We start from the raw sequence: 13,758 nt of genomic DNA, 5'->3' as shown, positions 1-13,758 counted from the left end.
GCCCCCAAAGAGATGGAAGAACATACAGAAATCTCGTTTGTGATAAAACTGACATTTTAAGTGAGCAGAAAAAAGATGGTTTGCTCCCTAAATGTTATGGGGAGAACTGGGTAACCACCTGTGGGAAAAAAGGCGGTTCCATACTGGACAGCTTATGAATCCCAAAGAATCATGGACTTAACTGAGAACAGCAAAACTCTAAAAGTCAACGCAAACAACCAGTGACTCTTTTGGTTATCTCAGAGTGGAAAAGGCTTTTAATTGTGATTTAAAACTCTGAAATCAATATATATATATATATATATATATATATATATTATATGTATATATAAGATATATGTATATTTCAATAAGAAATTAAAAGGAAAAAACTGAAGTCAAAACACAAAGAAGTAATCGGGAGAAAACAGCTCAACTCGTTAAGGACAAAGGCCAACGATCCAAGCTGACCATCCAACCGGAAAAAAAAAAAAGTCCTGGACCATCGTTTACAGACAATAAATACAAATGGCTACTGAACAAAAGAGAGGAGCCTCCACTTGACACCACACAGAGGAAAGGAAAACAACACGAAACAGAAAATACTATACGAGATAACCTTCTTCCTCTATCAGATTGGCACAAATCAAGAAGACAGCACAGTGTGGTGGTGAGGGCAGGGCAGCCAGGCAGGTTGCTGGTGGGGCGGAAGCTGGCCGAGTGCTAGGGAAGTCCACTTAGGGATAACTTTCAGCCCGGCCCCTCCCTCTCCCTCCGCCTCCCGCCTCACCAGGAGGTCCTTCTTCCCACACAGGCTGTCATAGGGCCTTTCCCAGAGCTTTGCTACACTATTAGACTTTTAGCCTCCAAAATGATGAGCTAGATAAACCTCTTTTCTTTATAAAGACAGTCACCTAGTCACCTCGGGGATTCCACTATAGTTGAAAAGCTGTCTAATACAACTTGCACACACGGAAAATAACTTCCCATTTGATATTCACTGCCTCACAGCAGTGAGAGGGAAGGACTGAAATCAACTAGAGGTCCATCGGTGGTGGAACAGATCACGGTACAGACACATGGCAAGATGTCTGCAGATAAACACAGTGTAAGAGGCAGCTCTTTGTGTTCTGAAATGGAACAAGTTTCAAGATGTTAAATGAGAAACACCAAGGTGAAGAGAACACTACCATCTGTACAAAAAAAAAAAAAAAAAAAAGCATGGAGAAGAGTATGTATTTAGGTATTGCTTGTATACCCACACAGGGCTCTGGAAGACATTGGGAATATTAGTGTCAGTCAGATTGGTGACTGGGAGCCAGGCACTGAAGGGAGATTTTTCTTAATATGCTCTTTTCTACCGTTGGGATTTCATACTATGCGATTATATTGTCAATTCACACAGTAAAAATTTTTAAATTGTTTTAAAAAAATTGAAATGATGAAAATTAAGCAAGTAACTGTATATAATAGGGTGGCAGAATCATGAGACCATTTTTTTCCCCCATTTTTCCTTTTTGGTGACAGTCACTGTCATTAATAATAACATTCCTACTGAGGATGACAGAAAGGCTAACAACTGTGCTCTCTGACTTACCTTTCTTGTAGGATTAATGCGTCTGCACAGAGTCCTACTCTGGGGACCAAAGTCAGGAACGATGAGGCATCCCCCACCCTCCAGGGGGTCAAAGGCCCACTCAGCCCTTACCCATCAGATCCTGGACGGGAAGGTGCATTATCGGAGGAGTTGGAAGAAGTGGAGATCACAGAGGAGGTCACAGAGGTCACGGACAGTCTCCGCAGAGTAGAAGACATGATGTAAGGCAGCACCAAGGATCCAGTGCGGCTCTGCTTCCTCTCCGTCAAGTTGGGTGGCTGGAAGACACACGCCCACTCAGGGTGAGCTAACCTGGGACTCAGTGTGATCTGGTGTGGCTACCCTGCTGTGTGTGTGTGTGTGTTTTTGCTGTTGTTGTTTTTTTAAATGGAATATTGGCCTAAGAGAAAAATCTCAGGAGGCTGTAGACCTCAAGTTTAACCTGGTAAGTTAAGGAACACTGATCTACTTTCCTGAGAAATGTCACCAGTAGGCTTACCCCCATATGACACCAGGTTAAATGCACCTGCTGATACTGGCCTGTTTCTAATGATGACAAAGCTTGGTAGGTCAAAGCTTAGTCTGCCATCTGGGAACTTGTGTGCAAAAGACACTGTTCCTAGAAGGAACTCTGAACTAGCAGCAGGGGAGGAGGCAAATTCATAGGAAGAAGGCAGGATCGAGCGCTTCCATGAGAAAGAGACAGCCAAAGGGACACTCTTGGGGGACTAGTGGAAATGGATGAGGAGCTTCCATCTGAGGAATGGATCAGAAACCAGAGGTTTAAGAATAAGACCACAGCAGGCACGGTGGCGCACACCTGTAATCCCTGTGGCTCAGCAGGCTGAGGCAGGAGGATCACGAGTTCAAAGCCAGCCTCAGCAACTTAGCAAGACTCTGTCTCTAAATAAAATATTTTTAAAAAAGAAATGGGGATGTGGTTCAGTGGTTAAGTGCCCCTGGGTTCAATCCCTGGTTCCAAAAAAAAAAAAAAAAAAAAAAAAAAAAAAAAAAAAAAAAAAAAAAAAACCAGGATGAACTCAAGGACAAAAGAGCAGAGAAATGAACTAGAACCACTCATACTGTCACCAGTGGAGACAAAAGGTCAGCACATGCACCCTTCTACCAGCTCCTCAGGAGGAAAAAGAAAACCGCAGCTGTGAGGTATGGGTTACACCTGGCAAAGGCATCATGTGATCAGCTGCATGCACTCTAAGAGACACTTTTCTATTCCTTCTCCACTTCAAAGGTGTGCAAGCTGTAAACTTTTCATGAAAATAGGAACATTTGGAACAACTGAAAGAACTGGGCCAGACGGGACAGGAACAGCCAGTGCCTATGATTAGGAGACCTCGACTGGGAGCTGAGCAGTTGTTTCACTGCTGTGCTCTGCCTGGAAGCACCTGCGTCACCTGGGAACTTGTTAGAAATGTGAATACTTGGGTCCCATGAAGGTCCATCAGTAATTCTGGGGATAAGGACCAACAACCTGTTTTCACAAGCCTTCCTGTAGTTTGAGGGTCCTTCAAGTCTACCTAGCACAAGGACAGTTCAAGGTCATCAAAAGCAGAACATGCTCTCTGGCCACTTGTACCTAAGCTGTTACAACTCACTTGGCATCTGAAAACCTGATCCATGTCATAAAAGGCACAAGGGACGGGACAAAGCTCAGGGAGGTTTAGACAAAGCCTACCAGTGTTATGACCCCATAGAGCTTTTCTACTTTCTCCTTGAGTTCCCGGAAGCAGGAGGACAACCGATCATGCAGTGGCTTGAGCTGCTCTGTCAGCTTCTCCCCATGGATGCGGATCCCTTCTGTGAGCAGAGGCATCTGGAAGGAAAGGCACAAAAGGAATAAAACATGATTTAGGAAGAAGAGGGATAATTCGGATTTGGAGATTGGGGAAGGGTAGGGTGGGATGGACTGGCTGACTGGTGGACTTGGCACTACTGAATGACAATGACACTTCCCAGGTGGGGGCATGTGAACTGGACTATTCCAGTGGACAATGTGGAGAAGTCTTTACGCCAAGGACAAAGGCAGGCCCTAAGCTGGGGAAGGGCTGACGGCAAGGCAGATCCCACTGAGCCCTGGTGCACTTCTGAACTTGATGGCTACAATTTCTTCCATTGCCTACTAAAACAATGAGAATAGAGAAAAGGGCCAACCTCTCTCAGCTACTTGTGCACGCCAGGGAACCAGCTTATAGTCTTTGATCTCAGCTCTAGGAAGTGCCCTGCCAACACTATGCAGCTAAAGTAAATGCCATTCCTAGGTCTCGCTGCCAAACACACACACCGATAGTCTGTGCTTCCAAAAGAGAAAAAAGAAAAAGCAACTCAGGAAGTGGCCTTGGAGAGTGAAGTTTAGGAGAGCAGCCTGGGTCAAGCACTGTGGCCACCCAGCTGCAGGCCCTGCTGTGCACACCTGGCCCCCATACACAGCTGGCCCCTGTGCATACCTGTAATGCTATTAGTCGCTTTAGCAGCTCTACCTTCTCCTGGTCTTCAGGATGCTCCTGTAAGTATTTTTCGGTAAAAAAAGCCTAAAAGCAAAGCATATAAGCATGAATTAGAACACATTCCTTTCTGTGCACTTGACCTTAACAGGCAGAAAGCCTGGGAAGGTGAACAACATCTGTTCTGATAAACCAGGAATTTCGAACTAAAAGTTTCTTCCTTTCCTGGGATGGTCCTTATCCCACGGTGGAAAATAGTTTTTAAAAGTATGTGCTTGGGCTGGGGCTGTGGCTCAGAGGTAGAGTGCTTGCCTAGCAGGTGTGAGGCACTGGGTTCAATCCTTGGCACCACATTTAAAAAAAGTATGTGCTCTTCTGCGATGTTTCTGAAATCATGCCAATTCCCACCAAGAGTACGTTCTCAGCAATCACCACACCCACGTGTGCATGAGCATAAGCATGCATGCACACACTTCCAGGCACACTCACCAATCACAAGAATTATCAGCAAAGAAAAATGTCATTAAAAGAACTTCTCCAAAGAAAGTCCAAATGACAATATCTAAAAATGAATCATTAAATTGTGTAGATATCATAAGGAAAAAAGTAAAACTTTAACAGGCTGGAGATGTGGCTGACAGCTTCTATGCTCTTGCACTTAATACTGGCTGTGTGACATTTCTTCCCTATGCTAAGTGAAAGCTAGCATCTGTACTCTTCACGTATCAACCATGCAAAAGGCATAGATAGGAAGACATTCTGAGGCTATTAAATGCTGGTTGCTCTTCTTGTTTCATATCACTACCATGTTCATCAATGAACACTCAGGCCAGCTAAGGCCCTGTGATAGGAAAATAAAAACCAAACTGAAATCCCAAACTCAGGCCTTGCATCTTAAAGACAGGATTCATTAGGAAAGAGAGAAAGAAGTCTGTAGTGAACATTTCTAGCAAGAATCATATATATTTTCTCCTGGGACTTTGACCTTCGTTACTCAAAGTGCTTTCAAACACCGACTTTACTCACTCCTTTCCTCTACTCCTGGGAAAACCATACCACCCTTAAACAAAACCCAAGAGCTCTTGAAAACTACGGTATGAATATGAAAGTGACCCATTCTATGTGGCAAATGGAACAGAAGCCAACTTTGTAGACAGATGTTAGGGTTGAATTGCATCTTGCCAGTGCCCCCGCCCTGTTCATGTTGGAGTCCTAACCTCTGGCACCTCAGAATGTGACCCTGCTTGGCAACAGGGCTGTTGCTGATATAATTTATTGAGACCATTATACTTGCAGCTGAGTGGGCCTAGATCTGATATGACTGGGGTGCTCATAAGGTGAAATTTGGAGACACTTGCACACCGGGAGATTGCACGGAAGGAGTCATAAGGAGAAGACACCTCTGCAGGCCAAGGTACCGCCAGCAAACCACCAGAAGCTAGGGGTAGGCATGGGCCATGTCCTCCTTCCTGCACAGCCTGCAGGAAGAACCAACCCTGCAGACACTCTGTTTTCAGCCTCCTGGCCTCCAGAATGGTGAGAGGACACAACTGGGTTGTTTTAAGCCACCTGTATGTGGATCTTTGGGACCGCAGCCCTAGCAAAGTCATAAAACAGAGAAATGTCCGTACAAGCAGCCCAAGCACCAGGAGGAGGCATGAGGGAACTGCCCAATGACGCTCCCTGCAGCCAGTGTTGTATTTGGAGGGAACATCAATAAAAACAGAAAAGTAGCGTTTAAGTTCTCATCCACTCTTACCTTTCAAGTGCAAGAAGTTTCAATTTTTGAAAGTTGAAACAAATTTTTGACAATCGATAAAATGCACTGAGACTCCCAAAGCATCTGTTGGGCCCCAAAGCACCCCCAGAGCAGTGTGCCCTGAAAGTCATTTCTCAGCAGAGCCCAGCCTTGCCAAAGAAAGGGCTGGTGACAGCGAACGCCTCCTGCATTCTTGTCCCTCAGCCATGTATAAAGCTCTGGTTTGGATGGGTCACCACTACCAAGTATGCTGCGATGAGTTTCCCAATTGAGGACCAGAGGTCATGATGATTAATGGTTTTTTACTTTCTGGACACTGGGAATTGGGCCCAGGGATGCTCTGCCACTTATCTTCATCCTAATCCCTTATATTTTTTGAGATGAAGTTTCACTAAATTGCTGAGACTGGCCTCAAACTCGAGGTTTTCCTCTTTACCTTCCCAAGTCACTTGGATTATAGGCATGTCCCACCATACCCAGGTAATTAATGGGTTCAGCTTTCTCTTATTTTAGAAGTTTACAAAGTTACACATTAATTAACTATGAATTAGTAGTTTTTTTAAGTCAAAGATCCTGAAATCTACTTATTTGTTCATATATCTTTGCTTTTTTTTCCATTTTAATTAGAAGTCTATAACAATGAAAATATTTCATATGAAACTGTATCTCATTCATAAATATTGGCATATAAATATTTGTGGGCCACAATGGCAGATGCTTATAACCCCAGGCACTTGGGAGGCTGAGGCAGAAGGATCCCAAGTTCAAGGCCAACCTGAGCAACTTAGCAAAGCCCTAAGAGATTTAGCAAGACCCTATCTCAATAATAAATTAAAAGAGCTGGGGATGTGGTTCAGTGGTTAAGGCCCCTAAGTTCAATCCCTAGTATCAAAACAAACAAACAAACAAACAAACAAACAAACGTGCTGAGAGATAAGTCCATGGCAGAGGGCCTTGGTTCAATCCCCACACTGAAATTTAAAAAAAGAAAAAAATGTGGTTTAGGGACACTGTATAAAAATAACACAGGAAAACTAGTACCAGAAAGAGTACACACTGCAAGCATTATGGTATTAAAACCATACTGCATTTTGGACTCTATCTTTGTATTAACTTCCATCATAACAGTGGAAATTATTATTGAAGCAGAACACGAGCAAACTAGAGTTTATCCTTGGTGCTGAACCGTTCCTAGCTGCAGAGCAGAGCACAGGGAAGAGAAGACACCTGTTCGCTGTCTACCTCCCAAATAAGAGAGAACACCAGGTGCACCGTCCAGAGGCACGCCGGTGGGGCGTCTTTCAGTGACACTTTATGGGGAGGTGGCCTATCCCTGATGGCTGCTGCTGGTCTCCGGGAGGTGGGAGGTCAGGGATGATCCTTTTGCCCATTTCATAGGCCCATTCATAGAGGGGAGAGTGAGATGTCAGAGATGTTACAAGCAACAAATTCGCCAAGTGCAGAGTGGCACAGAGGGAGGCCTGGAGCCCTGTGGGATTCCGGGACCCTGCCCACCTTCTCATAGTTGGAGAATCCCCCCATGACGGCTGGGTCCACGATGCCATTGAGCAGCATGGAGAGCGGGTGCACGGAGAGGGACCGATCCCAGGCATGCTGCTGCACGCAGTTGCTGATCCTCTCATTGGTCAGCTCCATGGTTTCGATGGCATTCTCCAAGGGGCTGATTTCCTCCTGGGAAGAGTGGAGGGAGACGGATACCTGTGAGCTCCAGAGCAAGGACTGAACAGGCTGAACTCCCCTCAAGAGGTGCCAGCTCCCACCAGCTACAGGACAGTGCAGTTTTTGCTCCTCCAGATTGTTTACTGGGACACTGCACTTCTCTGCCAGTGTTGGCAAGAGACAAAATAAGCTATTTAAAGTCCCCTGGAAGGCGGAATGATTGACTCGAACACTGGGGCCCTGGCAGTGATGATTCCTTGCGCACAGTGTCTACAGAAAATGTAAAAAAAATGTAAAAAAATTCAAGTCATAGCAAGGATTTTCTCAGGCAAAGCCTCCTCAGAGATTTTTGAGACCAAGGACAGCAGAAGAGCAGGCTTGAGACACTCTGGACCACCTAAAATGCTTCCTGATGCCTCCTCTCTGAGAAAAGACAAGTGATTTTGAGGCAAGTGGTCTCAGAAGCCTCATATTCAGACCACACAGAGTAACTGCAGCACAGATTCTACAGCCGAAGAACTCGGAACAGCAGGATGTATTAGAATTCATCTGAGTTTGGGATGAAAACAGAATCAGAAACAATACAGATTCAGAGAGTGCTCCCTATGGAAACATCTTCAAGGTTTTCAGAAAACTCCTCCCCTTCATTTTACCACTGTCAGTTAGATGACCTCCTACTCTAGACATCAGTCCAAATGTCTCTGTCCAGAAACCATCCACACTTGAAGAATAAGGATTTATCACTAGTGTTAGAGAGCACACTGAACTTCAGCTCAGACTTAGGCAACTAATACTTGTTTTTCATTCTTTGGTGGGGCTGGGATTGAACCCAGGGCCTTGTGCATGCTAGGCAGGAACTCTGACGCTGAGCTACACCCAAGCCCAAGAAATGTTTCCTCAATATCTCCTTGGTGCCAAGTACTATGCTATGCACCATGGTTACAAAAGTGATTAAGGTACATAGTTGTCTCTCACTACCAGGGACAGTAGTGAGGCCAGCAAGTGGCTTTGCTCAGTGGCAACTACAGAGGTGAACTGGGGACTAGGAACAGGGCAATAGTAGGGAGTCTAGAAATAAAACAAATTAATACACTGTGGGGGGTTGGTTCCAGGACACTGAGGGCATCAAAACCCGCAGAAGCTCAAGTCTCCAATGTGAAATGGTGCAGAATTTGCAAATAACCTATGAACATCCTCCCATATACTTGAAATCATCTTGAGATTACTTGTAAGACCTGATGATGTAAATGCCACAAAAATAGTTGTTAGGTTCGATCCTCAGCACCAAAAAAAAAAAAAAAAAAAAAAAAAAAAAAATAGTTGTTAGACTGTATTGTAGGGAATAACAACAAGGAAAGTCTGTTTGTGTTCAGTACAGATAAGCCATCTTAGACTCCACAGCCTGCCATCAGTGGTCAGTTAAATCCACGACTGGTTTAATCTGTAGGTGTGGAACCTGCAGATTCTGAACACCAACCATAATTCATGGCTGGCAGGAGCTTATGGTTTTAATGGGGACTTGGGACAGGCAGATTTGACAAATTAGAAATATGCCCAGGCCAGGCATGGTGGCTCAGGCCTGTAACCCTAAGGAAGGACTTTTGAAGCCAGCCTGGACAATTTAGCAAGATTCTGTCTCAAAATTAAAAAAAAAAAAAAAAAAAAAGACTGAGGGTGTAGCTCAGTGGTAGAGTACCCCTGGGCTCAACCCCAATACTGCAAAACCAATGACAGGAAAAAAGAAAGGGGGAGAGAGAGAGAGAGGGAGGGGGGAAAAAGAAAAAGAATATGACCAGGGTGTGACGGGGCCCAGGCAACCTGGTTGGGCATTTGACAGGACAGGGGCCTAAAGTGGGCCTCAGCGGGAGTTAGGTCAGGCAGATAAAATGACCTGGTGTCACGGAAAACTGAAAGAGCGTGGAGCTCTCCGCTTAGATTTCTTAGGAGCTGGCAGAAGGTGGACAGAGTGGACAGAGGTGGACGGAGGTGGACGGAGGCGGAAGAGCAGAGTCGAGGCCTTGTGCACCTAGAGGAGGAGTCTGGCTCTTAATTGTGGGCACGAGGGACCACAGCGGCGTGAGCATGAGAACTCGTAAGAAATGGTCCGGGGGACTCGCTGGAACTGATGGCACCCCCAGGCTGAAGCAGGGGGGAAAGGGACAGCCCAGGTAGTGAGGCCAGCAAGTGGCTTTGTTCAGTGGCAACCACAGAGGTGGACTGGGGACCAGAAACAGGGCAATAGTAGGGAGTCTAGAAACAAAGTGATACACAGTGAGAAGGTACAACCGGCAGCGGTGGGGAGTGAGGAAGGGCAAGAGCTGAGAGTAGAAGGAGAGGCTCTGGGAGAGGCTGTGATCACAGGCCGGACCTCCTAGAGGCATTCTAAAAATGTGCTGGGCACCGGCAGGATCATGGGCGAGAGGACACGCCTCTGTCCACAAAAGAGTCATTCACGGTGAGTGGTGAGTGACCTTTAGGGCTGGTATAACATCGGCTCTACAAAGCAGGCCCATCACACAAACGTGGCTTTTATTTCTCTTTCGAAAAACAAAGTTGGCCAGAGGAGGCCGGCCAAGCCGGGGAGGAGGCAGGGGAAGGCCACAAAGGCTGGGATTATGTTTGTAAGACAGAAAGTTTTTATTTCTGGGTGCCAGTTCCAGATGACTCACTGTGGAAATCTGTTTGACTTCAAACCACTTGAGAATCCCGGGGAAGCTATAGGCGGTGGTGTACGTGGTCCGCTCGATCCACATGGTCTAGTGCAAGGAGGAAAAGAGGAGACCCCCGTCAGCTCCCGGGCCAGGCGGAAGCCCCCGGGTCAGGAACGTGCCTCCTAGCCAAAGGGCCAGATTTTCTCTCGAATTTAAGGATTTTGATGTTTGAGGCTAAGGGTGATCATCCACTGGGGCCCTCCCCTCTAAAGCTGGAGACCAGAGGTCCAGCAAGGTGTGACCCTCAGTCTGCAATTTTCCATCAGGTCGACAGCCTGTGGTCTAGGTGATTGGCAGGCGAAGCCTCCGTCCCCAGGGGGGTCACCATTTCGGCTGCGTGTGTGGATGAGGTGAAGGCCCCCAGTCCGGATGCCCGTTTTTCCCCACTTTGGAAGGACAATGGGGTAGACTCACAGCAAATTCGTTGTCTGGATCCTTTTCTCCTTTCCGGAACGGCCGGGAATATCTGAACTGCTGCACTTCGTTGGCCCTGTAGTAGCTGGGAAAGGACAGAGTGACCTCGCTGGACCAGCTCCCTCACAGCCTGCCCCTGTCCGACTCCCACAGACCTGGCGACCCCCGTGAGGCTCCCACTCAACTATCTCCATGCAGATCGGGGCCACACCAAAGGCCGAGGCTGTGTGGATTTCCTGCAATTCTCGAGTTCATTATTTAGGAGTTTGTTTTGTAGCTCACACTTTCAAAAGGTAATGCGGGATCTCATTCACGTGCCTCTGTGACAGGCCTATGAACCTCAAGAGACCGGGGTGAGCCCTGAATCACTGGGGGGTCCTGCCAGTTGGTCCTCAGTGATGCTTCTGAGTGGACAAAAGAGCTAAGAGATCTGACGCCTAAAATGAAACTCCTGATCACGAAAGTTTGGAAGACAAACGAGATCAGGCACGGGTCTTCCAAACTTTAATGAGTTTAAGGCTTTGCTTTAATGGACCCCAAATAAAATGTAAGTTTTTTGTTGTTGTTGTTTTGTTTTTAATTTGAAAAAAGCCACTTACTTTAAGATCTGCTCTGGAACGGGCTTGTCCTTGTAGCTGGGCGGCAGGCTCATCACGGGCTTCACGGTGAAGCACTGCATGTCTGAGGAGCACGTTAAGGAAAGCGGAGAGGCTGGCCTCGCAGGAAAGCCACAGTGAGGCCCCATGCCCCACTACAGCCGGACACAGCGTGGGCGTGGACCATTCCCTTTACCCTCAGGCCTGCGCCACACTGAACATGGGGCGCCCCTCCGTATCACCAACGTCATTTCTCCCAGGACACTGCCTGTGGTGGGACACCTGGCAAGCATCTGCGACAGCAAATGCCAGGAAAGAGGTGGTTAGAAGTGGTTTTACATCATTTCTTCTGGATAAGGATCCCTTGGAAATAGCCAGACTTCAGAGCCGGGCAACAGGAAGTGCTTGTTTTTGGAAACCACCTGCTGGCTGAACACCCTGCCTTGGAATGTACCAGGTGTTCTGAGTTTATATACAACGTACACAGCCACCCTACTAGCTGGATGTCACCATGCTCCTTCAGCAGAGGAAGATGGAGGATGAGGGAGGTTAAGACCCAAGATCACACAACTGGGAGGAGGTGAAGTCAGGCCTCCAAACCCGCCAGGGGTACAGGTGTACCTTCTCTGATTTAAAGATGAGTCTTAGAATCAGTTCCTCCCCAGGGTCCTACACAGCTGGCCCTCCATACCCACGGGGTGTGCATCCAAGGATTCAGTCAACCTTGGAGCAAAAATATTTTTTTAAGCCAGGTGTGGTGGCACATACCTATAAATCCAAGCAACTCATGAGGCTGAGGCAGGAGGATTGCAAGTTTGGGGTTAGCCTCGGCAACTTAGCAAGACCTTGTCTCAACATAAAAAAATCAAAAAAGGAGTGGAATGTAGCTCAGTGATAGAGTGCCCCTGGGTTCAATCCCCAGTACTATAAGTAAATAAAGCTATATCTATCTATGCATATATTTTAATTCTGTCTTTGGTGAAGTGTACAGATGTCTTTTTTGGGGTCCCTATTCTCTGAACAATAGTGCCAACAACTGTTTTACATAGTATTTGGGATTCTAAGTCATCCAGAAAAGATTTAAAGCACATAGGAGGAGGTGTACAGGTTCTATGTAAATCCTACCCCTTACAAGGGACTTGGGCATCTGACTTTGGGGGTATCCATGGTGAGAAGGGGTGCTGGGAGCGTGTCCTGGGATCAGTTCCCCTAAGGGTAATGAAGAATGACTGTGTATCATTTCAGTCTCTAACAGAATACTGAACCCAGAACAGGAAATCATGCTCCCCTCAAGATCCCCATCCGGCTACAGCATACCCCAGGTTGCTTATCACTCTTCCCTAAGGGTCTTAGAGCCCCACAGACTTTACATCAAATGGGAGCCTGAGGCAGAATGTTTCAGTGAGTGGTCTGAGGACATGGGACATATCCACTGCACAGAAGGGACTGCACCCTTAGCTTCTTTGGCTTAGTTGCACCTGTCTGTCCCAGGGTTTAAGGGCCCTGAGACACTTTCCCCACAGCAAGGATGCACTGCTTCGGGGACATCTTGATGTCTTCTCCCGGGGGTGTGGTACTGGTCATCTTCTCTGCATTGGGGAACTGGGTCAGGAGCCTCAAGCTAAAGTCTTCCCGCCTCTCGTATTCCTTCCCCCGGTAGATGAAGATTTTATTCTGCAGGTCAAGAGACAGGGAAATCATTAAACATGACAAGTGGAGAGTCAACCTGCAAACGGCACAGACGGGCAGACAGGAGTAGCCTGCCTCCTGGTTTAAGTCCACTAGGTCACCAGGCACGCTGCTGATCTTCTCAGTGAAGAAAGGAAGTGCATTCATTCACCAACCAGAGCTACGCGGCTGGTTCTTATACTTTTCTCAGGTTTTTGCTCAAATGTCATTTTCTTACTGAAGTCTTTCCTGTTTTCTCTAAAGTGGCCACTTCACCCCCAATGCCTGCCCATCTCTTCCCCTACCCCGTTCTCCGTGACACTGAGTCTGCCCCACACAAGGCAGTGTTCTGGGCCATGACACACTCGATGTTTTACTGATTCATCCTAATTTTTGTCCCTCCAGGCTAGAGTACATCCAGGATTCTGGTTTGTTCGGGGCTCTGCCCCCATCCCTGCGTTAGAGTGAGACACACAGTAGGAATTTGACAAATATTTATTCAATGACTGGTTCATTCTCTGACACATGGCTCTGTCCTTTCCCAGCCCTGCTGTCCCAGTGACTGGTTCTCCTCCTCCTCCAGTTACACAGGCCGGAAACCTAGGAATCACCCTTGCTACGCGCCCCTCGTCCCCCACGCAGCCCGTCAATCATCCTGGAACTTCAGGTGCATCACCGCGTTCTCTGCACTTGTCTTTAAAGCCTCCATCATCACCTCCCTATTCCAACCTGTCCTCTCTTGCCCGACATCTGCAATGGCATTTTATTGGCTTGTTGGCACACATGTCCCACCCATTCTCCGTACCAAGGCCATACTAACTCCTTTCTGATGTGAAAAATCTGCAGTCACCCTCTCTGCTCCTGGGATGCGGACAACACAGCCCCTGTGCCCCCA

General features: G+C 47.0%; 1 protein-coding gene across 2 annotated transcripts in view; it reads right to left on the bottom strand.

Moving 5' to 3' along the window:
• DOCK5 (dedicator of cytokinesis 5) overlaps window positions 1-13,758 on the bottom strand; it is a 188,358-nt gene that overhangs the window by 12,542 nt on the left and 162,058 nt on the right. For both annotated transcript variants that reach the window (XR_014019101.1, XM_081269061.1), the window contains exons 41-48: window positions 12,728-12,869; window positions 11,199-11,280; window positions 10,600-10,684; window positions 10,144-10,230; window positions 7,310-7,486; window positions 4,039-4,122; window positions 3,270-3,407; window positions 1,688-1,854 (exon numbers count right to left, since the gene is read on the bottom strand). Coding sequence is in view for 1 of the 2 variants with exons in the window: in XM_081269061.1 (XP_081125187.1) it covers window positions 1,688-1,854; window positions 3,270-3,407; window positions 4,039-4,122; window positions 7,310-7,486; window positions 10,144-10,230; window positions 10,600-10,684; window positions 11,199-11,280; window positions 12,728-12,869 (962 nt within the window). In the remaining variant the exon portion in view is untranslated. The remainder of the gene's footprint in view (window positions 1-1,687; window positions 1,855-3,269; window positions 3,408-4,038; window positions 4,123-7,309; window positions 7,487-10,143; window positions 10,231-10,599; window positions 10,685-11,198; window positions 11,281-12,727; window positions 12,870-13,758) is intronic.

This window comes from Spermophilus citellus (assembly GCF_964194105.1).
Source record: "Spermophilus citellus genome assembly, chromosome: 16".
Lineage (NCBI taxonomy): Eukaryota > Metazoa > Chordata > Mammalia > Rodentia > Sciuridae > Spermophilus > Spermophilus citellus.
Note: the sequence above shows the minus strand (reverse complement) of the source record. Positions and strands in the feature narration are given on the sequence as shown.